Raw genomic sequence first — 25,952 nt, forward strand, 5'->3', positions numbered from 1 at the left:
TTATTTTATTAGTTGGACAACTATTGTACTTGAAAAGGCACATTAAAAAGGGCGAGTTGGACGAGTCAAGAGCGGTGACTCAACTCGGAAGAAAGGAAGAAAGACAGGGATGGACGTATTCTGCTCGTTACTGCGTCTATGACATCGACATCGCGAGGATCAATAGCGTTCGGCGGCGGATGGCGAGGACGTTTTTGTACTTGATACTCTGCGGTGGAGTGTCGCTCGTCGGTTAATTTGTGAGAAAAGGCGTTCTTCCCTGAAGAAACATGTAATTCCCCTCTCTCTAATTACGCACACTATATGTATGCATTTATGTTTATAAAAATGTGTGATGCGGTTTTTTTATGTAGTTTGCCAGTGATGGTAATTTCTGTACTGTGTTAAATGTGTGTGTTACTGGTGGTTTGCATTTACAAGTTCAATTATGATTTGCGGTTGATTGCGTACGATTTCTAGTTTCGCTCTAGCTACAACTCGGAGACTTGAGTCCGATTAGTTATACTTGAAGGTGCTTGAGTTTTGTAAATAATTGTGTTTTCCTTAGGAATTAGGATGATTATTTGCTATTGCCATGGTTTTTAATTCATGAGGCATTGCATTACAACATAGCCATACCCTGTGTACCCTAGAACAGCCTCAAACAATTCCTATACCCTTGAATAGCTTCTTCAACACATATAGCTCTATGAGTTACGCAAAGGTGCATAGAACGAAAAAGAACATGGTTGCATTTGATGGCAGAGTATCCAGTTCACTCTACTCATTTCTATAGGTTGAGGAGCTTATCTATATGTTGTTTAGGACTCTGTGGTCTGTAGCATTGTGAAACTATGGTCATAAGCAATTCTTCATTTTCTCATCAAACTCTTCAATCTATTTTATAGGTACATAGAATTGGATCATAAGATTTTCTTTCGAGTTTGAGAAGCAGCAGCATGCTTTGTTAAAATTGATGTACTCATATTATGTGTAAGGTGAAGTTTGGCTGATGACAAAATGTTAGTATTTCGTTATTTGTTGTTCTTTGATATGCTGTCAATTTTGGCATGTGCACGTCCTTTGCAGGTTGCACCCTATGAAGGGCCTGCATTAAGCAAAGGATATTTATTTCCTGAAGGTATTGATTTCCTTGTCAACCATTTCTTGCATGACGTTCTGTGCAACGTGCATGCACTGCCCGCACTAGGAAGCCTTCTAAGCGGAAGGTGTGAATCAGTAAAGTTAAATATGATTACACAAACTGCCTCTGCTGTATAGTTGAGATTTTGTTTCGTCTCCATAATGGCCACCATGATTAGTTTTGTTAGATTCAAATTATGCCATTTACGGTTTCAAGTATATCGTTGATAGTTGATTAAAATATGCCGTTTACAGTTTCAAGTTTATTGTTACACGGACTTTGTGAAAAACCAATATACTCCCACCAGCAGAGTTTCCCTACGGAATAAAAAATTCCAGTTGTAGAAAGGATGTGTAATGTATTGACCCCTTTTTGCAATATATGGGTGTTCCATTGTCATTCTATATCTGTATAATCATGATGCTGTTCTCAATCCTTATTGATTCTATACAACTGAAATTTTGACATTTTGTTTTGACTGGTTTTCTCTCTGCTCTGTTTGTTATATTCAGCTCAAGCACGCGTTCCTTCATTTCACTGTTGTGTGGGTACCAAACTACCAATGGCTAAAGGCTGACTCCACAAGGGTACAAGGAACACGGTAATTCCATGTTAGCATACTGGTTATTGTGGAGCAACTTGGGTTAGATAAAGCACTTATAAAGTTTTTTATGCAATCTTATGTGTTTTTAACTTAATTTTTGGTCAAATTCTTTGATCTCAACTTCGTGGATCAGATCTGTTCATAAATCAATGTAACTCATTATATATTTCGCGATAAAATGAGCATCATTGCAATAATTATTACTGGTTATATGACTATGCATATAAACTTATGTGGTTTTGGAATGTGTTGATTTATTACTTGTTCACCCATCTTAGGTCTTGATTATGGCCAAGAACCTGGTAGCTTGTGTGCTCATTATTATATATGAAGTTGAGTTTGAGGCCCTCAATGAGGAATTCAATCCGTTTGTTTGCTATTGGTTTAGTTTGGAGATTCGTAAACTTATGATGTGGAGTATACGATTGATGGATGCAGTACTATTTACTCATCAACTGTGCTTCTTTAGGTATTGAGTTGATTCTTGGAACTAGACTTCAGTTTTGTTGATGTGATCATGTGAATTAGAAGATATTGCTAACAGCCAAAAGGAGAAACCATAAGATAATACTATATCATATAGTTCATTTCATGTAATGTACTAATGTGCCTATATCATATAATGTACTAATGAACTAATGTGCCTATAGTTCATTTCATGTAATGTACTAATGAACTATATCATATAGTTCATTTCATGTAATGTACTAATGTGTTCTTTCCTCCATTTAAGTTGCCTCTGGTTGTTCAAGAATTCGCGAGAATGTATTGTTGAAAAATTGGACCTCAGTTACTCTTAAATTATGGTCATACGTTCAAGTTGTACACCCAATTTCGATTTGTATGGCCTTATGTGAAACACCTTATACAGATCATGAAGGAACCATTGCTTTAATGATGTAAGTTCTTGTTCTAGAATGGCTCTTTTATTGTAAATCTATCTACTTTGATAAGTAACAATTCATCAAGATGGGCGTTTGGTCTAGTGGTATGATTGTCGCTTTGGATGCGAGAGGTCCCTTTGGATGCGAGAGGTCCCGAGTTCGATACGCCTATTTTTGAATTTTTGGAAATTTAAGTTTGGTAAATTGGATGGTTTGAAATGGTGATTAATTTCGATAGAATGATACGGTGCATAACTTCAAAATAGTTATAATTGAAAGAGTGAACTACTCAAATGATCCCTAAACTTGAGGGCATTTTTGGTGTAAAATTGTGATGAATAGTGAAAAAGTACCATTAATGTGATTACACCTTAGTTCATGGACTATCCATGATATTTTAAAATTCAGGTACCGTTTGCATGCAAAACGCATATCATGGATCATTTGTGTAGTTCACTCTAGTTTAAAAGAAAGAGAGAGAAAGAGGATTTGACATAAAGAGATTGAAAAATTGAAGTGAAAAATATCATTTTAGGTATTTAAACTATAAGAAAATGCCATATTTAATACTAGATAAAAATAGAGAAAATATCATATCCATTACCTAGATATGAATGTCCTAAAAAGCCCTTCATGCCTTAGGGGCATTTTTTGTGCAAAATTGTGATAAATAGTGAAAAAGTACCATAAATGTGATTACACCTTAGTTCAGGGACTACTCATGATATTTTTAAAGTTTAGGGACCATTTACGTGCGAAACGCATAGTTTAAGGACCATTTGCATAGTTCACTCAAAATATTAACCCTCAAATCATGAGAAATGTTTTAGTGGTTGGTAGACGGAAATTTGAAAGATGTGTTGCTATATAAGAAGATCGCTTCATTTGTCAAGTTATCATAAATCAATGTAGCTGTTAACATAGTCTGACTTGGGAATAGGTGATAAGTGTAGATAAGACTGAATATTGATAACTATTTGACAAATATTGACTTATTAGATGGTATGATCGTAATTATTGCCCAAAAAAATTATGACTCTTTTTAATCTTTCAATTAACAATTTAGGGAATCATAAATCTCAGGGCTAAAGAGGCACGAAACAAATTGAAATATTCCACTTCCATCACAAAATTATGTATGTACGGCATTTTTTGACATGCAATTTTCTGCAATTTTATGTTATTAAAACACACTTGAAATTATACACACCTTTTTGTTTTCATCTACCCGTGCAATGCACGGCCTATTAATTTATTTCCTGTGTATATAAATGCGAGAATATTTTTCAATTTTTAGCGCATAATTTTTATATAAAAATTAATATTCTATACAATTATAATTTTGTTTACATTGTATTTCATATTAGTAGATGGGTCATATTTGGAAATTAAACGCCCAATATCTATCATATACTACCTCGAATGTGTCGATAATCATACCTACACCAGTATCGACCTGTCAATATTAAATGCGAGAATTTTTTTCACACTTTATGCGCATGCTTTTTAACTGGCTATTTATATAGTATTAATTTATAATTCACATATTAATTAAAAAAATATTTCTAAAAATCACTATTAATACCCTTTACTATTTTATATATATGGATGAGATCATAACCAATTCAACCTTATTAATCATTGTATTAAACCCGGAAAATAAATTCTATTTCAAATTAATCGACAATCAACAATCGACCTATACATGCATCTGCATGTCTATTTAAATGCGAGACCTTTTACTATTTTATAGTAGATGGGATAATAATCAATTCAACCTTATCAATCACTGCATTATATACGAAAATTAGACTCTATTTTGTATTAGACTATGCAGCTATTTAGGTATCTACTTGTCGATTTTAAATATGAAAAAATAATTTCACATTTTTTGCTCATGATTTACAAACATATTAATAATTATACATCCAACTATGACAACACATCTAATTATACATACATTTTTGTTCCCACGTGCTTGTGCGATGCATGAACATTAATTTATTCCATGTCTATATAAGTGCGAGAATCTTTTTCATGTTTTTAGAGTGTAGTTTTTTTGTATAAGAAGAAATATTATATGCAATTATAATTTTGGTTACATTTTATTTCATATTATTGTATCTGGAAATGAAACGTTCAATAAATATTTGGTATTATCTGGAAAATAAACGTTCACATTTTATGAGCATGATTTACTCATATACTTATTAATTTATAATTTATATATTACAACATATTTAAATATACATATAACTATTACAACACATCTAATTACACATACCTGTTTGTTTCCACATACTCGTGCGACGTGCGATGCATGGACATTAATTTTTTTTTTTGTCTATATAAGTGCGAGAATCTTTTTAATTTGTTAACATTAATCTTTTGTTTAAGCTATTTGTGTTAATTTTTGTTAGACGATATTCTCGTGTATTTTTACATGGCACTTCGCAAAGAAGGCAAGGTGGCGGCGGCTGGTCGCGTTACTTGGACTCTGTTGTGCCTGAAATATAGTTAAATGTGATTGGTGTTTTTGCATAAATAAATTGTGGCTAAAATAACATGACAAATCAAAAATGAAATTGTGATTGAAATGACATTAGCTAAGACTAAAATAAGTTAAATTAACTTTTAATAAAATATGTTATTAAGTTCAGATGGATCATGGCTATATAACTTATAATTGCGTATGGCTTTATAAATTATAGTTTTCTGTCATTTTTGCTAAATAATTAGTTTCCCTTGAAAACAGGTAACCCTCCTATTACTAATTTACTATACTAATTGGATGTTTTTTTAGCAGTATCCACGTGGTAAATAAAAAATAATTTATAAATATCAAAATTATTGATTTTTAAAAATAATTAAAAACTAAGTACTAAAGTATAGTAGTAATAAAAATTCACATAATTCAAATAAAAAGTACACACAATTCAAATAAAACAAATTACATAATTGTAGTGGGAATTGGGATAAGAATAATAAAAGAAAAAGGGGAAATATAGTTGGTTTGTGAGGAATTTGTAAACAATTTAAATTTTTATTTTTATTCATAATTTGATTTTCATATTAATAATTCTTTTAAGAAGTGTTATATGTAGCGCCTTGTGACTTGATAGTAATAGTATATCACTGGAGAGGATTGCTCGAGAACGTAATAATTCAGTGTAACACGAGCAAGCTCAACAGTCGACAACGTTGTGCACTTGTGCCCCACTGGTTGAGCACATCTTTGCGAAGTGCCCATGCCCCCACACTTTAGCAAAGTTACTCATCCAACGATTATGCTTAAATGTATAATAGATGCCCAAAATGCTTTATTATTCATTTGAACTGACGCAATAAAGTTTGTGTTGATAAAAAATAAAAGAAAATTACTATTATTACCTTTTACTCCCTCCGTCCCACTTTAGGAGTCCCAATTGAGTTAGGCACTAGTTTTAAGAAATGTAAAGGAAAGTTGGTGAAAAAAGATAGTGGAATGTGGGTTCTACTTTTTTATATTAGTTTTATAATAAAATGTGAGTGAAAAAATGTTATGGAATGTGAGGTCTAATACCATTTATGGAATATTCCAATCGAGACTTTTAAAGTGGGACACCTAAAAATGATAAACCGGGACTCCTAAAATGGAACAGAGTGAGTATTATTTTATATTAATGGATAGGATCATAATCAATTTAGTCTTATTAAACGTAAATTAGATTCTATTTCTAATTAATCAACTAGCAACCTATACAAGTATATCTACTTATCTATTTAAGTGCGAGACCTTTTATTATTTTATATTAGTAGATGAGATTATAATCAATTCAATCTTATCAATCGGTGTATTATATATGAAATTAAATTCTATTTCGAATTAATCGGCTATCGACCTAAACACCATGCTTAATGTACAGTAGATTCCCGAAATGCTTAATTATTCAATTAATTGACACAATGAGGTTTTTGTTGATATAAAAATAAATACTCCATTTCATTATGTTATAGATAAGTCATATCTGTAAATTAAACAATTAATAATTATTTCATACTACCTTGAATGTATCGACAATCGCACCTACAATGATATCGACCTCTCAATTTTAAATATGAGAATCTTTTTCACATTTTTTATGTATGATTTTGTACTAGCTAATACACTAATTTATGATTTACATATTGCAAAATACTATAATTTACATCTTCTGTCTCTTACTTTACTCTTACTCTTACTCTTACTCTTACTCTTACTCGTACTTTTACTTTACTTTGTCTCTTATTTTATTATCTCTTTATCTATCTACTTTATTATTTTTTCTCTTAACCCACTTAATACAATTTTCTTAAATATTGTACCCGAAAGAATTGCATCTACTACAAAGGGACGGAGGGAGTATAAAATAAAAAAAGATAAATTACTCCGGCAACGCCCTACTTCAGTGTTTGAGCACGCCGATGCCGATGCTCTTACTCTAACAAAGTTACTCATCCAACCATCATGCTTATTGTAAAATAGATATCCCTAATGCTTTATTATTCATGACTGGCCCAAAGAGATTTTTGTCGATATAAAAACAAATATTCTTTACCGTTATAATTGCGATTATCTTTTTATCTCATTAACATATAAATCATATCTCGAAATTAAATACCCAATAAATATGAGGTTCTATCTCAAATGTATCGACAATCACACCTACACCAGTATCGAACTGCCAATTTTAAGTGCGAGAATCTTTTTCACAATTTTTGCGAGTACTTTTGATACCAGATTATAACATATACTAGTAAATTATATTTTACATATTATAATTTATGTGTAAATAATAAAAAAATTCTTCATCTAATTATTTCTAAAATACTAGCTAATAAAAAATTAGAATCAAATTAAATATTCTTTACAATTATAATTCGATTACCTTTTATTTCATATTAATAGATGGATCAGATCTGAAAATTAAACACCCAATAAAAATCATGTATCACCTCGAATATATCGCCAATCGCACTTGCACCGGTATTAACCTACATCAGTATCGACCTGTCAATTTTAAAATGTGAGTATCTTTTTAACCATTCATGCACTTAGTTTTAATACCGGGTACTAATAATAACAATAATAAATATAAAATTCGTTCATCTAATTATTTCTAAAAATACTAGCTCATAATTAAAAAAATTAGAATCAAATTAAATATTCTTTATAATTGTAATTATAATTATTTCCTATTAACAAATGGGTCATAACTGGAAACTAAACGGCCAATAAATATCAGTTACTACCTCAAATGCATCGCCGATCGCATCTACACCGGAATTGACCTACACCGGTATCTACCTGCCAACTTTAAATGTGAAAATCTTTTTAACAATTTTTGTTTTAATACCGGGCACTAATAATTTATAATTTACATCTTATAATGAAGTGTAAATAATAAAAATAATAAATTATTCGTCTAATTATAATTCTGATTTTTTTATATGTTAACAGATGAGTCATATCTGGAAATTAAACGCCCAATAAATACCGGGTATTACCTCGAATGTATCGCCAATCGCACCTACACCGGTATCGACCGGATCCATCTGTCCATTTTAGAATGTTAGAATCTTTTTAACAATTTTTGCACTTAGTTTTAATACAGGGTACTAATCATTTATAATTTACATATTAGGAAAAAAAAAATTTAAAATAATAAAAAAATAAATCCAATTTCACCCGGAAACCTGCTACGTCGGAACGTCCGGTCACTTTCATAACGAAAACTCAACACACCAAAACGCCAAACCGGCAGCTGTCAGTTACAACTATTAAACTCCATTCATCTAACCCAATCTCAACAAAGTCGACGTAATAGCACGCGCTTCCTCCAGCTTCCACATCAGCAGTATCTCTCCAATTAAAGGGAGTAGTATAAAATCTCCTCACTCTCGCGATTGAAATGAGTGACTAAAATACGCAGCTCAGCTTCGGCGATTCGAAGCACATCATTTCCATGGGAAAGAGTCTGTAAAAAGCTTAATACATTTACTTCCCTCTCACAATATTTCGCTTAAATTTGTTCTATTTTTGGTTTTCTGCTAAAAAAGAAATCCTTCTCTGCAAACCGCTGATTCATTTCCCAGAAACCTAGCTCTCGTCGCGTAGAGCGAAATTTCTGTCCTTTTTTCGCCTTTGCTGGTGAATTTTCAAGGATTTCGAGCTTCCCGAAGAAAATCGGCGTGTGCATTGTTGTTTGGTGAGCTCCTCTGCTTCTTCTACTGATACTCGTTTGTTTCTAACGTTTTTACTTCGTTTTTTGGGATAAAAATGGTGTTTGATTTACAGTTTATGCAGCGAGAAGGTGTACGGAAAACAATGGGTTTGAATTTTGATGTTTGCTTTGTTGCCGTTAAAATTTTCTTGTGATTTTTCTAACCCTGTCGCCGCGTTCTTGCTTATAGGGAATTTTTAACTGTAGTATTTTATTATTCTACGTAACTGATCACTGTTGTTTATTTATATGTGATTATTTGCATTTGGTGTTTAATTTTATTTTGATGATTTTTTAATCGGTGAATTCGTAATGTTGCTTGTGATTTTGCAATGTTTTGGTTTAGCAGTTGGTTTTTCTGATATTTTGCGTTTAGGTTTTCTTAAATTGGCCGATAATTTTAGTTGATACGTTATTCGCATTTGGTGTTTACTTTTTTTATATTATTTTTTGGTCGTTAAATTCGTAAATGTAGCCTGCGATTTTGCAATGTTTTTGTTTAGCAGTTGTTTTTATTGATAAATTGCGGTTGGTTTTTCTTTAATTAGCCGATTATTTTAGTTGATACGTTACTGATTACACCTTTAATGAGTTCCCTAATTATACTTCAATTAATTTTTTTGACAGCTATTAATATAGCGATAATTTCGTTGCAGGAAACGTAGGGGGCTTACCTTTGTCATAAAATAGAGTGTTTATACATTAATTATGAGTAGCAAAGATTCTCAAAATCTAATTGGCGGGTCGGGCCCTAAGCCCGAAGCCAACCGGGCTGGGCCATTGGTAGCAATGAAAGATCACGGTGGCTCTGCCACAGCAGTTAATACAGAGAGACGATTGATCACCTTGAATGGTAATGGCAATGCGCAACGGATGGGATATGGAAGGTGGAATGGTGAGCTGCTGGAGGATCAAGATCACGGCTTTCGAGCTGGGGACCTTGTGTGGGCGAAGATAAAGAGCCAACCATGGTGGCCGGGTCAGGTTTACGACCCAAGGGATGCCTCGGAGCTCGCTCTGAAGCATAGCCGAGAGGGCTGTGTGCTCGTGTGCTTATTTGGTGATGATTCTTGTTCTTGGTGCTTGCCCCTGCAGCTAGTACCTTTAGTGGAGAATCATGAGAGAATGTGGAGTGAGAGGCCTTCGAGGAGCTTTGAGAAGGCGGTGCATAGGGCGTTCGATGAGATAGGGAGGCTTATGGAGTTGAAGATCTTGTGCAGGTGCATATCGTTGGAGAAAAGGGGCGATCTTGCTAGGCCTATGGCGATGAATGTTGGTGTCAAGGCGGGATCGCTTGTGCCAGAGGTGGACATTGACCGTCTTCCTATCCCACAATACGAGCCTGCTGATATACGTGCAAAACTGGTGCGATTTGCGAGCACTGCCTCCTTTGACAGTGTGCTTGATCTTATGCAGAATGTGGAGGTAGGCGGCTTGCTGCGTATTGTGAGCCCATTTTAATTGAAGGGTTGGAAGATAGTAGAGTAGTGAACCCCTTCTATTCCCCCGACTCCCCCGAAGATGTTAAGGTCTACAAAAGAAAGAGACTGAGAACTGCTATTGGTGGTGGATTTAAAGATGATAATTCACTACCAAATGAAATCGAATATAAAGCCGAACCTTCTACTGCAAGGGAGAGGAAGAAGAGCAAGTATCTGTCTCCTCCTTATACGAATCTGAATGGGATTGGCTATAAGCCCCGGTTCGAGATGAGGAAGTCTTCATTTCTTGAGGAGCTGGATGATGAGAAGGCCTCTGAGAAAGATAAAATGATTTCTCTGGCATCAGATGTTGAAGTAGAGGTGAATGAACTGATGCTGAGGTTAAAATCCGCTGCTGTTGATCATTCCTACCTGAGAAACGAGGGCCATCTCGGTTCCATCTGCAGCTTCGCCTCAGCATACAGAAGCTCAGCCTACCTGCACGGCTCCCACTTCAAAACGTACCACCGGTGCAAGAAAGTGAGTCGTAAGAGAAAGAAGCTCACCGGCAGCCCCAAGGTTTTGAGATTGACTGGGTCTGCAGATGGGCCAACAGATAGTCTCGTGTTGGATGCTAGACTGATCGGGAAGAGGGTCGACTCGATGGCTAAGATGCTGGAAAGCTGTGTCTCGAGGTTCTCATCAGACGACAAAGCTCGGCTAAGAGAAGAGATGAAAGGTCTGATCGAGAAGGTGGTGGCGGCGAGCGATAAGGTGAGGTTGATGGCTGAGAGAGCTCCTCTTGAATGAAGAGATTGGTAGTTTGCTTTGATGAGGATTTTGAAAATTTTCTGAATGTTTCTACATTTTGTGGTGGGGGAGAACAGTTTAAGTTTATACTACTCCTAACTACTGACCTTATTTAGAAACAATATACATTAATCTTATCATGAATCTATGATGATTTTGCATTTCAATTTTTGTTGATTTTGTGTGTGTATTCAGAATGTGTTGATTGTTTTCATGTTTCTTCAGAGTTTTGATGGTTCTCATCTTATTTATTGAGAGCTAGTAACCTTATTTTTGTCTCTTTGTTAAATTTTTGGAACTGCATGTGCATCAATCTTGCTAAATTCATTTATTTTAGATGTATTTGTCTCATGTATATATAGATGTGTGCGTGTGTGTGCATGCAAATTCTATTAAATGAGTGTTTTGGAACAAGATATGATTAATAAACTAATACTAATGAATTAAATATTTAGTTTGTAGTATAATTCAAATGTAATTATAATTCGGCATGCACTGATCATGCACTGAATTAAATTCAGCATGCACTGATTATGCACTGAATTAAATATGCGCTGATTGCTTTTATAATTATTTTTTCAATCGATTATGCATGAACTTCCGAAAAATACCATCACAACTTTTTTTAAGGCGACACACACAAAAATTATTATTGATTCTATTTATCCACAACTTTATACTACTATAGTTTTACATGTTTCCAAAAAAAAACTCGAGTATTTTATAATTTTTGACATTTTAATTTAAATTTTTTATATACCACAATTAATCAATCAAAATATAAGCTAAACAATCAAATGCTACTCATCATCTCTCGCAAAACTAATTGCAGCTTAATATTTTCTTGATTTTAACTACTTCACCAAAAACCAGAAACAAAAAATAGAAAGAAATCAAAAAGAAAAACAATAAAAAATAGGAGTATTAAACTAACGAAATGGGGTCCAAGGTGCTGTGAAAGCCTAGTTATTTAGTAGTATTAGAAATGGGCCCATTTGTTTATAAAAGGAGACCAGGAGCTCGTGTTTGAATAAAAATTGATTAAATTCATCAAACAATAAAAAAAAACTAACTTTTCTCACCGCTACTTAATAAGCTAAGCCGTTCATAACATTATTCTTCATTTAATTGAATTAAAATCAAATTCTAAAAGTTGCACCTGAGACTGTGACCGACTCACCAACCAACATTAAATCGATTTGAGTATGAATTAAATTCCGAGATGGCTACAAATGGCACTAACTATAATAAGCAAAAATTTATTTAATACTAATAAATACCTGCAAGAATTATGCATTTTATTGATTAACAAAGAAAAATGTTTTGGAGAAATAATGTCTAAGACATAATGAGGTTAAAGTAGTAATTTTGTATTATATTGTGTTTATTATTAAATTAATGTTTTACATGTATACTATTTTACCCTTAATGGTATAAAAGGTATGTATGACTTCAATTAAGGAAGGTGTGTGTCTTAATGAGATTTGTGCCTAGCAATTAATTAAATTTCAAAGATTTTTAATTCATTTTTTTATTAAGTTTTCTCTCCTCTTCTCTAATTATAAGTCTATCAATAAATTCTCTCTTTTTTCTCACATTATAATTCTCCATCAATGAATTCTCATTTTCTTTTTCTCCAAGTATAGTTTTACATCAACAACTTATCTCTTTTCCAATTTGCTCATTTCTAATTTTCTATAACAATAAAAAATTTATTTATATCATTTTATCACATACAAATTAAAATATGCATTTGATTAATTCCCTTTGCTTTGTCTCTTCACAAAATTAATACTACTAACTTTTTATTCATTAGAACAAAATTATTTATTTATGAGAATAGTAACTTTATTTTCAAAATAGTAACTTTTATTTGCAATAACAGTAACTTTTATTCCCAAAACATTAACTTTTATTTACAAGGATAATAAATGTTATTCATAAGAATAATAAATTTTATTTATTGGAACAATAATTTCATTTAACTAGAACTAGAACTATAACTATTACTCCATCCGTCCCCAAAGAATATGCACTTTGAGGTCGACACGAGTTTTAATGTAAAATTGATAAAGTAAGAGCGATGTAGAGAGAAAAAGTAATTAAAGTATTGTTAGTGGAGAATGAGTTCCACCTCATTAGAGAGAAATGACTTTCCAAAATTAGAAAGTTCATATTGTTGTGGGAAGGACTAAAAAGGAAATAGTGTATATTCTTGTGGGACGGAGGTAGTATTTGTTACAATAATGCTTTTATTGATTTAATATTTTATTAATTAAAATGATTATATTTTTAACAATTACAATCTCTTGTCAAATAGCAAAACTAAATAACTTTTTTCTGCAATAAATAACTTTTATTTGCAACAAACTAAATTAGTAAATTTATATAGTATTAAACACTAATTTTTCATAGTAAATGTAAATTTTATTCCCAATAACAATACTCTTTATTCTATGGTGAAGTATAGTAAATAACAAGCTCTCTATCTATCCAATAGACCAAAGGATTTTAGTCATCACATGTTAAATAGAAACCTATTATTGATCCTTTTAAAATAATAAATTTTATTAAAAAACAATAACTTTTCTTGAAAATATCAACACATTGACATTAAAATATCAACACAGTATATTGAAATGTCAACAAAATTATTTATTGTCATTTTAATGTCACTGTATTGACATTTTTAATTCACTGCATTGATAAGTTATTAGAATTTGCAACTTAAGAAAGCCTCCCGTGTAACAAAAGCTATAGAAAACAAAACAAAAAATAAGATAACGCAAAAATTCTTCATCATAATAACTATATTATTTTATTATAAAATTCAAATTTGAAGAAGAAAAATGTTTTAATTTTTATTTTTTTCATATATTAAAATAAATTATTTCATTGTTGTATATTTAGAATATTTTAAAAAAAAGAACAAGATATAAAAGAATAGTAGTACTATATTAAGTTATCAAATTATTTTATAATTAAATATAACATTTTAGTTATATAGTGTGTTAATTAATACTACTATAATGATAAATTTATAATCTGAATTAATATTTTTTAAATAAGTATTAAATTAGCATGACATAAGTATATATATACATATGATTTTGTTGAAATCCATTTATAACTTTAATGCATGATTCACGTTTATCTCTAATAAATGAGCATGCATTTAGATAAATGTATTTAATTTGATACAATTTTCCTTAACTAGATATATATCCATTTAATATGATATTATGGTAGATTAGTCACAATATAAAATATAGTTATGGCAAAGTGACATAGGGGCATTATGTCATAGAGACATTATGTCTCTAAATCACTACCCTTAACAAAAATACAAATAGTTCAAGGCACAGAAAATTTGGCTAATAAGTAATAATAAGAACATTCCCATACAAATTAATACTCAAAACAAAAATACAAAGAGAGTGTGAGGGTTTGACATAATTAATGACATCCTTGAATAAATTTAAATAAGATCATATATAGCTTGTTAAAATTATGCATAAACACTTGACATATCTTACAAGAAAGGGTTAACTTGTGTGTGTCTGTTCGTCTCGTGGTAGATTTGGTAATGCTTGAAGCCAAAAATTCAGGATTCGAATTCACCGTAACGCAATCATTAAATTTCTCTTTATTTATCAATAAAAAAAGGCATAGCTTGTAAAATGAAGAGGCAAAATAGACAATCACAAAGAATATTCCATCTACAAATATTTCGGTCTCGTTTATTTGGCAAAGAGCGAAGTTCTTAAAAATATAATTTTTGATGGACAACGAGAATAAAAATTTGGAATTGTGATAAATTATGGTAGCTATTCATTTAAAGGAATTGGATTAATTTTCTTATTTTTTATAATCAAACCAACACATAAGGTTTATTACCTCAATTGCCCTTTTCGTAGTAATTAATTCCAGCAGAAGAAATCCTCCCAAAACCCAAGTGGCCAATCTCCGCCAGCTCAATCCACAACTCCTCCGCGCTTACCCCCTCTCCGGCGACCACGATTTCAAGCATCACTTCGTCGCACTTCCTCTCCCCCACCCGCCGCCGGCTCCTCCGCAGGCGCCGGCGCGCCACCGCCCACGGCAGTTCACGAATGCCAGCACGAAGCAGTTCACCACCGCGCACGGGAAGCAGCACAGCGCCACGCAGTCGCCGATCGCCAGCGCCGCGCACGACTTCGCTCCGGCGCGGCGGTGCGGCGATGGATTGCGGTCGTCGTCCATTTTACTTCTCAATTGGGTCCTAATTTGAAGAAATTTGAAATTCGATGGTGAGAAGAAATTGGATGAACAATCGAGCTCGGATTTCTCTCTCTAAAGCCTAAATGCATATGAAGATGATGTGAGTCAAGAATGGGAGAATATATTAATTGCGTTAACGTGCTGTGTTTCCCATGCAATTATATTTTGTTTCCATTTTTTGAAAAATGATGTGTGCCTAATTTTGCATTAATTATGTTAGTACTTCTTAATAAGTGTACATCATTTTGATGAATATTGTTTTAGAATTCTACAGAATATTACTCCCAATAATTTATTTAATTGTTCAGTTTTCATGAAATCATTAAGAGTAAAATAATCATCTATCAATTTTCTATAATACTAGCACAATTTTTTATGCATGGTATTTGTTAACAGAGAAAGATGAGTTTATAAGAAACACATAAAAATTAAATGATTAAAACACTTGAAAAAACTAAGTCTGTGTATCTATTTTTTTAAAAATCTTCCCTATCAATATTTAAGAATGATTTGATAGTTACCAATGACAAAAACGTTTTGGTACATATAAATGTCCAAATGCTAATATACCAATTAATTAGTTCCTCTTTTCCTTTTTAAACTTATGTACTTTTCTGTTTTTACATGTTCATCAATATTAGGTAGAGAAAAACAAAATTAAGTGCATAACATTTTGTTGTCAATAATATCTCAAACTAATGGAAATAATCACCATGTAGGTATAAATAGATATGTTATAATGTTTACGAAAGTAGGTATTCCACTAATTACCTTAGAACAATATGTTGACGTCTCATAAAATACTTTTTTGGGGGAAAGAGGAGGATTCCTTATTAGAAAAAATTCCATCTAGGTATACCACATAAGCAATCTGATTTGGTGTGTCTCACTAATATTTCTTTGCCAAATGGAATTATAGTAGGTCCCACTTCCAGCTGGAGCATACATGGCCAAATGAATTTTAAAGGAAAAAATGTGATTATTTATGGAAATTTCTATAATTCCCATATACTAACAGTACTATGTATACAACCATATATACATACGGAGTATATGCACAAGCTTCATATTTATTCATATTTTATAACTTCAGTACATAAGTTATAACTTGAGTAAATATTTATTCATATTTTATACTTCACGTCATAATTTCGTAGAATCGTATGCATCAAAATTTGGTTTTAGCTAAGCAAGTACTATGTTATTGAGTATGTCTTTGTGCATGTTCAAGTTTTTTTTATCTTCGTTACTCTTTCTTTTCTTTATGTTTTTCAAATAAACACTCTCAATTTCTAGCTTCACAGTCAACGAATTTAACTCTACTCACAACATATTATAATGCTTGTTCAAAATTACTACCACTATTATTTTGTATAAACAAAATAAACCACAGAAATGCGATAGACAGAAACAAAAGGCATATTGAAAATAAATATATAAAAAAACAAGCATACCTCAAAATTTGTATCACCTATTCCAGCTTGTGCATACTGCAATATGTGTTGCGTGTGTGTTTGTGCAAGCATTGTGCCTCTGTATGAGAGCATGTTTGTGCAAACATAGCGTGTAACACAATGTTGCAGAGCCTCCGATACAATATGCATCTTCATGTCAAGTTTTAGGTGCGTTGTCGAGCAGCACACATCCGTCTCGACGAATGGCGTGGTGCACGCTGCACACGTCATCTCACGGCAGGTATTGATTTTAGCGTTTTATTTATTTATTTATTTATTATTTTTTCAAAATGAAAGGAGGAAAATTAACGAAGGAGTTTGTTAATTTTGTGGGCAGTTTTATAATGGGCTACTTAAATGGGCCTTTTATATGAAACTACCTTTAAAGAAAGTTGAGGTCAAGAACTACAATTATATTTTCAAAAACAAATTCTTGATCATGGAAGACCCATTCACACTTGATGCACTTCAAATGATATAGCAAAATTTGATTCATAATCCTATCTCATCATTCATTCATTCTCACAACGTTGCGGTCTCAACATGAGCTGCCTAAGCTTTGCGTTCGACAGCTCATACCGAGGCCGGCTGCTAGACGAGGTGCCCCCTGTTAACGAGGCCACACCTATGCCCGTCTCAGCAGCCAGCCTCTCGACCTCGTCTCCTCTTTCCATCACTTTGTCGAAGCAAATGTACCTGCTGCCGGGGGCTGCCTTCTTCATCTCCTCAAACACGCGCACATGCGCCTTAGCTAGTGTGTCGATGCTCACTGTTGCCAGCAGGCCATATGCATACATTTCCTCGACTCCTTTAAGGTATGCAATGGTAGGTGTTGGATTCCTCCTGCAGAAATCCGTGCCAGTGATGAGCCCGGGGCAGATGGTGGCCAGCTTCACGCCACTGGCTTTGGCAATCTCCCACGCTGCCTTCTCTGCCCTCAGCTTCCCAAGCGCGTACCAGAGCTGTCGATGATTAGAGGGAGAAACAAAAGGTTAGGATCGATTCTAGACCGTGATTACACGACCACTCTAGTGAACTGTATATACCTTTTTGTTTACGCATATAGCCTCGTCACTCCAGCTTTCGTGGTCAACGACACGCGTAGAGCTGTCGCGCCAAATGCAGGCCAAGAGAGACGAGGTGAGCACGCAATGTCTAACAGAAGGCGAAAGCCCACACGCCCTCACGACGTTCTTGCTCATATTCACTTCAATCTCAGCCATGGCTTTCTACACAACAGAATTTAGTTAGCTCATCTTAAAAATAGCATTTCATCAGCCACAACTCAGTGGATCAGATTCTTGAACTGATTAAACAGATTGTAATCTAATTTCAGCAATTTAACATCAAAACTATATAAGGTGCAATAGTTATATCCAAATCATGTTCAAGCACTAGGTTAACAATACTCACAGAGTAACCGGATAGCCCAGCCGGATCGACAAAAGCAGCAGGGTGGAAGACGCCACGACAGCCATCAAACGCCTCGGTTAGGCTTTGAACCTCAGTGAGCTTGGCCATCACAACTTCAACTACACTGTTGTTCAGCCTCATTTCACCGGATGTTTCCATCTCCCTCAGCTTCTCAACATCCTCTGCATTTTTCCGATTTTAAAGCTGTTAATTAGTTACTCATCACACCACAATAGATGCAAAATGTGCGAGTAGCATTCATTCTTTTCTTTTTTAGTTGGAAAAGCATTCAATAAATAGGCCTGAGCTTCTCCCGCTCATGCCTTTAATGCTGAAATTCACGGAATAACGGGTTTATGATATATAAAAATGGACAAAAAATAAATTTAACGATTAAAATAAAACAAAATCCAAACCAGATCAAATGATCAATAATCCAACAATGTTTGTGAAAACCTCAATCGAGATTTTGATGAATTCGTTATTTGATTTCTGAGCAAAAATTGATGAATTCGATATCTAAAAAAACAAAATTACTCGAAAATTGAGCAGACAATGAAGATTAAGAAACAGCAACCGACCTTCATTATCGACGATGATTCGAACAGAGTAGCCGTTGAGTAGGAGCTGGTTCACGATAGCTATGCCGAGATAGGATACGCCGCTGGTGACGCAGACCATCCTGTCCAAGGCGTCGCCGGGAAACGCAGTCACCCTGGCGCCGCCGAAGCCGTCGCCGGCCTTGCGCCTGTTCACCGCGGCGCACGATAGCATCCGTCGGAATTCATCGAGCTCCGCCTTCTGCCTCACAATCCCCATCGCTGTTGCAGCAAAAAACTGAATTTGGAGAAGAAAATGAATAGAAAAAGACGATTTGCGGGAGTCATGTAAAAAGCGCTTCAGCAGATTATATCGATCCCAAATTACTTCGGCTATCCAACAACTTGCGGTAGAGTTCGAAAGCAACAGTTGAAGTGTTCCTACAGTTCAAATACAAATTTTATTAAATTGAAGCCCAAATGAAATTTTTGCATGATTCATACAAATTTGAAATATTATAAAAAGTATGCAACGTAGATAAAAAGTTAACAATGTTCAAATGCACCTATAATGGAATTTTATTAAATTGAGGCGCAAATAAAATTTGAAATACTATTTTTAAACAATACTACTATAAAACAAAGATAAAATATTTTATACTAGCATAAATTATGTAATTACGTCTAAATTAAGCTATAAAAAGTGTTGAATTTATAAGCTTCTAGTAGTGGGATTGTCTATTTCGTTAAAATATATGGTTGAAAAAGACACTAATGTCTTGTCAGCGCTACAATAAAATGGGAGTACTAGCTACTAGTTTTTTCACCCTTAGTTTATAATTTCAGCAAACTATAATTACATAAGAATAAAAAGTAAAACTACATACTGATTATGAAATAAAAATACACTTCAAAATAAAAATTTTAAGAGCTTCAAAAATATTTTCATGCATTCTTTATAAAATTATTTTTTCAAACTCCCATTGTATATATTTCAAATACTTAAATTATAAGACAGCAGCAACATTTTTCTTCAACCTGACGTTCATAATATCCGGATTTGGTTATAACCTCTTGCTATTAGGAAATAATAGTTTTTTGCCCACTTGATTAGTAAAAGAAATTGAAATTAAAAGCGTGAGAACAATGGAAATTTGAGGTTTAACATTTTTCTGGAAAGTCAGACATGGAGTGAATTACGAAATTTAGACATATGACAAAAAATAAAAAATAGATGCAACTATATCCATCAGCTGGTCACGGTCCAATTTTATTTTGAGAAACGTCCTATTTTATGAAAAAACATATTTTCCTGACGTGACACTATTATAGTAGTATAGTGACTAGTCTAGTAAACAATCCGGCTTAGCTACGGCTTTAGAGCATCCACGATCGTACTCTTGCCAGCGGCACGGTTGTGGGCCCGGGCGATACTATTAATGCTTACTCTCTGGCAAGAGCACAACACCCACAACTGTGATCTTCCGCAAGGACGAGCACAATTAATTTAATATTCAATTAAACATAAACATTTCCATAATACTAAAATTCATTAAAAAACATAAATAATATTACAAATGACAAATAAAATAAAAAACGACATAATTAAAATCCTAAAAATTAAAAATTACATAATTAAAATACTAAAAATTAAAAAAACCACTACTCGTTGCTGAATTTCGCCCACATGTGTTTGATTAGGTCTTCTTGTAGCTGAATGTGGGTTCGGGTATAGCGCATTGTGAAATCCATTTGAGGTTTTGAATGAGGGATGAATGTGTTGATAGTTTGTATGAGAATTTTAAGAATGAGAGATGAATGAGAGATGAATTGATGTGATAAATGGATGATGAATGTGTGTATTTATAGATGATTTTGGGGGAAAAAAATAAAAAAAAAACTCAAAAAAAATCAGAAAAAACGGGAAAAAACGGTCATATTTTTGGGATTTGGAAATTTTTTTTAATCATTTTATATAATTTAAAAACGATTTTTAAATTAAAAAAAATAATTCAAAGGCAACGGCTATGTCGTTGCCCAATCATAAGCCGCCACGTCGCCTGCTCGCCGCTGGCACGGACGACGGCCTTCACTCCCACCACCGTTGTGGATGCTCTTAAGCAGCTCGCGTTGGTAGATGATAATTAAGAATTTTACAAATTATAATCAGTTGTCGTTTGTAATATTTAGTTATATTCCTTAACAAAAATATTTTATATGCGAAGTCTTAAAATAATACAAATCACTACAAATAGGAGTAATACATTTTACATATACAGAAGTAGACATACACCTTTAAAAGGCCCAATTATCTGTATTTTTTGGGTTTAAAAATTTTGCAGCTCCTATAGATACAAAGCAATGAACATATAGAAAAATTTCTCTATATTCATCTAATAGATTCCAATTATTGCTGTTTCTATGATATGGTCAGTTAGTAAAAAGGCTTAGGGCATCCGCAATGGGCGGACGATGGCACGCCCGATGGCACGCATCGTCCGCGCCATCCATCGTCCGCACCCATTGCGGGTGCGCGCCATAGGGCGCGGATGATAGTCGAGCCCTATACTTCGGTCGCGGAGGATAGCGCGGACGATGGCCATCGTGCCCCCCATTGCGGCAATCGCGGACGATGGCCATCATCCGCCCCATTGTGGAGGTCGCGGACGATCAACCGCGGACGATGGCACGCGGTTTCATTTTTTATAAATACCGTTCATTTGTAACATTTCATTTCACTCGATTTCATTTTCGAAACTTACAATTACATAATTACTACGAAATGGATTCAAGCCCCAATAGTTCTACGTTTAGCGCAGGGGCGCATTGGTCGGGTACAGAACCCGGCGATTATCGTTCGTTCGACACCAACGCCCATTACGATCCCGATTTCAGTACGGAATCGTATGAGTTGTCTGACATGGAGCCGTCTCCGCACCGCCCAACCGCAGCGGCCGATCCCGACCCCGCCTCGACCGCTTCCGCCCCAGCCAGAAAGAAGCGGAACCGGCAGCGGGCGCAGAAGTTGCCGCCTCCCGGTGATTGCGTGAGTACGCCCCCGGCCGTACGAACTACAACGACGACGAAACTCTCACCTTGGCTCGGTGTTGGGTAGATATATCGGAAGATCCGATATTCGCGAACAACCAGCGACAGATCGCGTACTGGAACGCATCGCGGACCTCTACAATTAGGTGAAGCCGCCGACCGCGTACAAGCGCAAGCGTGAGCAACTCTGCAAGCACTGGGATCAAGTCAAGAAGCAAGTGAACTTGTACGCGGCGGAGTTCGAGAAGTTCACGCGGTCACAGGGGAGCGGCGAGAGCGCGAGCGACGTGCGCGCTAAAGCGCTGTTGTCGTACCGGTCGATGTACGACGACTTCAAGCACGAGGCCATCTGGGCGCTCTTGAGGGACAAGCAGAAGTTCCAAGGTGGAATTCTGCACACTAGTGCGCCGAAGAGGACGAAGACCACTGAAGCTGGTGATTACACGAGCAGCGGCAGCGGCAGCGACAACCACCCGGTTGACCTCAACCGGACGTATGTGGATGAAGGGAGTTCCGGCACATCGGTGTCCTTCCGGCGTACTCCCGGCGTCAAGGCTGCGAAGGCCAAGGGGAAGGCGACCGCGACCTCATCGTCGACCGCTGCAACCCAAGCTCCGGTCCCGGTAGAGCTTCCTACCCAGACGGCCACCGCGTTTGAGTCGTTAGCAATAGCGTCGATGGCAAGGACGATGTTGCAGACGCACAGGGCCATCAAGAAGTGTACCGACCCCGACGAAGCCGAATATCTCCGGGCGTTACTCGATGAGCTGCGTCGGAAGTTGGGAATTGGTCCGACTTAGTTTTTTTTTATTAGTTCAATGATGTAACTTTTTTTTATTAAAACTTCGCCGTTTGTTATTTAGACCGTTTTTTATTTACTCGTTACTTGTTATTTGAAAACAGTTAAATTAATTAAACAAAACAATAAAATGATGATGTGGCGCGCCATAGGGCGCGCCTTAGAGCGCCCCTCTGCAGGTGGGGAGGTAGGAGGATAAAACTGCTGACGTGGCGCGTCATAGGGCGCCCCATTGCTAATGCTCTTTTACACTTACTATAACGTATGGAAGTTTGGAACTGTTAATTTTGGATGATATGCACACTTATGTTGCAATTTGATGTTATTTATAAATTTGATTAGATAGAAATGATTGAAAATTCTGCGATTGAGGTTTTTGACACATATTCAGGTTCGGTATTAAAACCAATTCAGGTTCGGTTCCGAACCGCGCGAATGCTCAACTTATTTGTTGAACTAAACCCCTAAAAAAAATCTTCGGTAAAACATTCGTGAACTCCGAAATTCCGCGCAAATGAGATCGTCGGATCCTGCTTTTCCCGTTCCGAACACCTCGCTATGTTTAGATATCAATGTAATTTCTGTTTCTTCTGCTTTAATTTTCTGAGATATTTGCTTATTTATTGGTGTATTGAATTTCAGTGGTTCTAGTTGTGCGAGTTTTTTTTTTTTTTTTTTTTTGCGTAATTGAGCTCAAATTTAGACGGAAAATTACTCGAGATAAACAATCTATGAGTTGAAATCTTTTTCGCCTCCATTTTTTGGATGCTGTGATTTCAGTATGCTTGATTCGTTATTAATTGAATGATTTTTACCGTCGTGTTTAATTGTATACAGGGACATAAGACGGATATTATCGTAAGCAGTTACGAAGATCATATTCTTGTGAGATTTTAGTTTAATTTCAAAATTTTGAAATTAAGGTATTTTTGGAGTTGTGTTGATATTTTGATTTATTTCAGGTCATGGCAACTCAGATTGGAAGCATGGGAACTATATTGCAAGCTAGGTATTGGCATAGTAACATTGCTTTAGATTCTAGTATTAAGTATAATTTCGATGTGAAGAAGAGCCTGCGTTTCTTTAGTTAATTTTGACAAAAAAATGTGATTGCACTGCCTTAATTTACTTTTCCGTGAGAAGGCCGATTTGCTTGACCTTTATGCTTTAAAGAATTTGATAGTGACTGGATTTTCATAGCATTTAATTAATTTTGGTTATATTAAGTAAAGAAGGATTCATTAACCATTTTCGTTTGTATTGCGCTTGTAGCAGTATCAGACTATCAGTTCGTATATTGCACTACTCTTTGTGAAATGTGAGACTGTTAGTCTAAGAAAATTGGAAATTAAGGTTGATCCTTTGCGTTTAGGTAATGCATCAGAAATAACTGACCATATGAACTCAAGAACCTAGTTATGGATCACAATTAGTCACTCATGAAATGTTGAGTAATGTATTGGTAAAATGAGGCCATAACTTGACAATGTTACCGAGTGTGATCTATTCCATGTTTCATTAATGGCAAACTGCTTATATAGATCTGGATTTGTCTTGATGTTTTTGTATATTCAACTTATTGGGCGGGAGATTGGAATTTTGTTTGTCCTCCAAGATGCTAAGCAAAGCTCATAATAGGATCGAGCTTCAGCTAATTGTTAAGCTTTAACAGAGTGCTTCATAAGCATTAAGTAATTATGAGAATTTTGAGATTGTATTTTTGCAAATCAAAACTACTATTCCCACACACATAGAGTCCTGCGTGTGATTCTATTACCCGATCATTGTCCATGACATGTATGGGTGTGTTTGTCGTATATGGCTTTCTGTCTGCTTCTACTTCCTCTTTTATTCATATCTGCTTTATATTTTTCTTCCAAACATTTATAGATAGAACTGCAGACTTTGATGGAAATTAGCAAACATTTTGTTGACTATCAGGAAAGAGGGAGGGGTTACAACTGATCCAACTTACAGCATCTCTGTAGTATTTGGTAAACGAGATGAGGTAAGTGGATCTTCATTAAAAGTGTCTTTCTATTAAGTTGAGGGATCTTGTTGCTTCTATTAAGGAGATAGTACTTTGTCATACTGATGTATAAGGTGACTGTTCGCAGCCCATGCTCACCGCCTGTGCTCGACAGTTGATTGAACATATAAGGTATTTTGTGATACCAATCTGATGCATCATTTCATTTTTGCACTATTGCTGCTTTGCAATCAACAACCGCTGCATAATTTCTACTACATTTGCAGCAACTCCGGATCATCAAAAACATTAGTCTTGTCCCTTGGTCTGAGAGATCATTCAGTGGTATGATTGCACCCTCTTTTATATCTACTATAAAATTAAATGTCAAATTTCAGCATATATCCCAATCTTTGAGCATTTTTTAATGTGTCCGTATGTTTTCGAACACTTGAAAAAACGATCAGAAGTTGTGGACTTGTGGCTTAATCCAACATTTGACCTAAAAATATGGCCATTTAGGCAACTATAATAGTACTCTCTCCGTCCACCAATAAACGCCCCATTTTACCATTTTTGCCCGTCCACCAATAATGTCCCATTTGTTTTTTTACTATTTTCGGTAATGGACTCCACATTCCACTAACTTTATTTCACTCACATTTCATTATAACACGAAGAGTAAAGGTCAATTTTGGTCCTAAATATATGACCAAAATACGAAATTGGTCCAAAACATTCACTTTTTGAAAAACAGGTCCATAACAAATGAAAATATGGCCGAAGTAGTTATTTTTTTATGGTTCCGTAAAAAAACTAACGGTCAACGCTAATTGCACGGTGGCATGATTGTTAGTTTTTTGACGGAACCGTAAGAAAAGGACCACTGCGACAATGATTTCATTTGTTATGGACATGTTTTTCAAAAAGTGAATGTTTTGGACCAAATTCGTATTTTGACATATGTTTAGGACCAAGATTGACCTTTACTCTAAAATGAATATACTCCATAAAAGTTGAACTCACATTCCACTAACCATTTCCATTCACTTTCCACTACATTTCTTAAAACTCGACCCGTGCCCAGTCAAACTTGGCCTTATATTGGTGGACGGAGGGAGTTATATTTTAATGTTTTACTTTTTGCATCTTTTCCTTTCTACGCGCAGGGGATATTGAAGACAATAGTTTCAGCTGTAACCGAGAAACTCGCTGAGGTAATTTAACTCGATCATCCTGCCATATTGGACTTGTAAGGCCGAGTGTTTGTTAATTTAGAAACCTTAATTTTGAATATGACGTTAACTCTATATTCATACATTTTTCACTTCCATCTAGAAACTTGGTGTTATATGTAATATCTGTCTGGAATCTCATTTTGGAAGA

General features: G+C 34.8%; 2 protein-coding genes and 1 long non-coding RNA gene across 3 annotated transcripts; 2 read left to right on the forward strand and 1 right to left on the reverse strand.

Annotated features, from left to right (window-relative positions):
* Positions 1–2,478, forward strand: LOC121767661. The gene is made up of 5 exons (XR_006043164.1): positions 1–271; positions 888–977; positions 1,069–1,208; positions 1,636–1,724; positions 2,006–2,478. It is a non-coding gene; the product is annotated as an uncharacterized LOC121767661 (long non-coding RNA).
* A 14,731-nt stretch (positions 2,479–17,209) lies between these two features.
* LOC121767700 (cinnamoyl-CoA reductase-like SNL6) lies at positions 17,210–19,178 on the reverse strand. The gene is made up of 4 exons (XM_042164025.1): positions 18,793–19,178; positions 18,212–18,393; positions 17,845–18,027; positions 17,210–17,760 (listed from the first exon to the last, which is right to left on the reverse strand). Exons 1-4 carry the CDS (start codon positions 19,028–19,030, stop codon positions 17,311–17,313), a joined length of 1,053 nt encoding a protein of 350 aa, XP_042019959.1. The 5' UTR covers positions 19,031–19,178; the 3' UTR covers positions 17,210–17,310.
* A 3,825-nt stretch (positions 19,179–23,003) lies between these two features.
* Positions 23,004–25,924, forward strand: LOC121768244 (proteasome assembly chaperone 3-like). The gene is made up of 7 exons (XM_042164669.1): positions 23,004–23,171; positions 23,435–23,482; positions 23,560–23,606; positions 24,539–24,605; positions 24,715–24,758; positions 24,854–24,911; positions 25,736–25,924. Exons 1-7 carry the CDS (start codon positions 23,112–23,114, stop codon positions 25,790–25,792), a joined length of 381 nt encoding a protein of 126 aa, XP_042020603.1. The 5' UTR covers positions 23,004–23,111; the 3' UTR covers positions 25,793–25,924.
* Positions 25,925–25,952: the final 28 nt, after the last annotated feature.

The sequence above is a fragment of the Salvia splendens genome, chromosome 15, assembly GCF_004379255.2.
Source record: "Salvia splendens isolate huo1 chromosome 15, SspV2, whole genome shotgun sequence".
Lineage (NCBI taxonomy): Eukaryota > Viridiplantae > Streptophyta > Magnoliopsida > Lamiales > Lamiaceae > Salvia > Salvia splendens.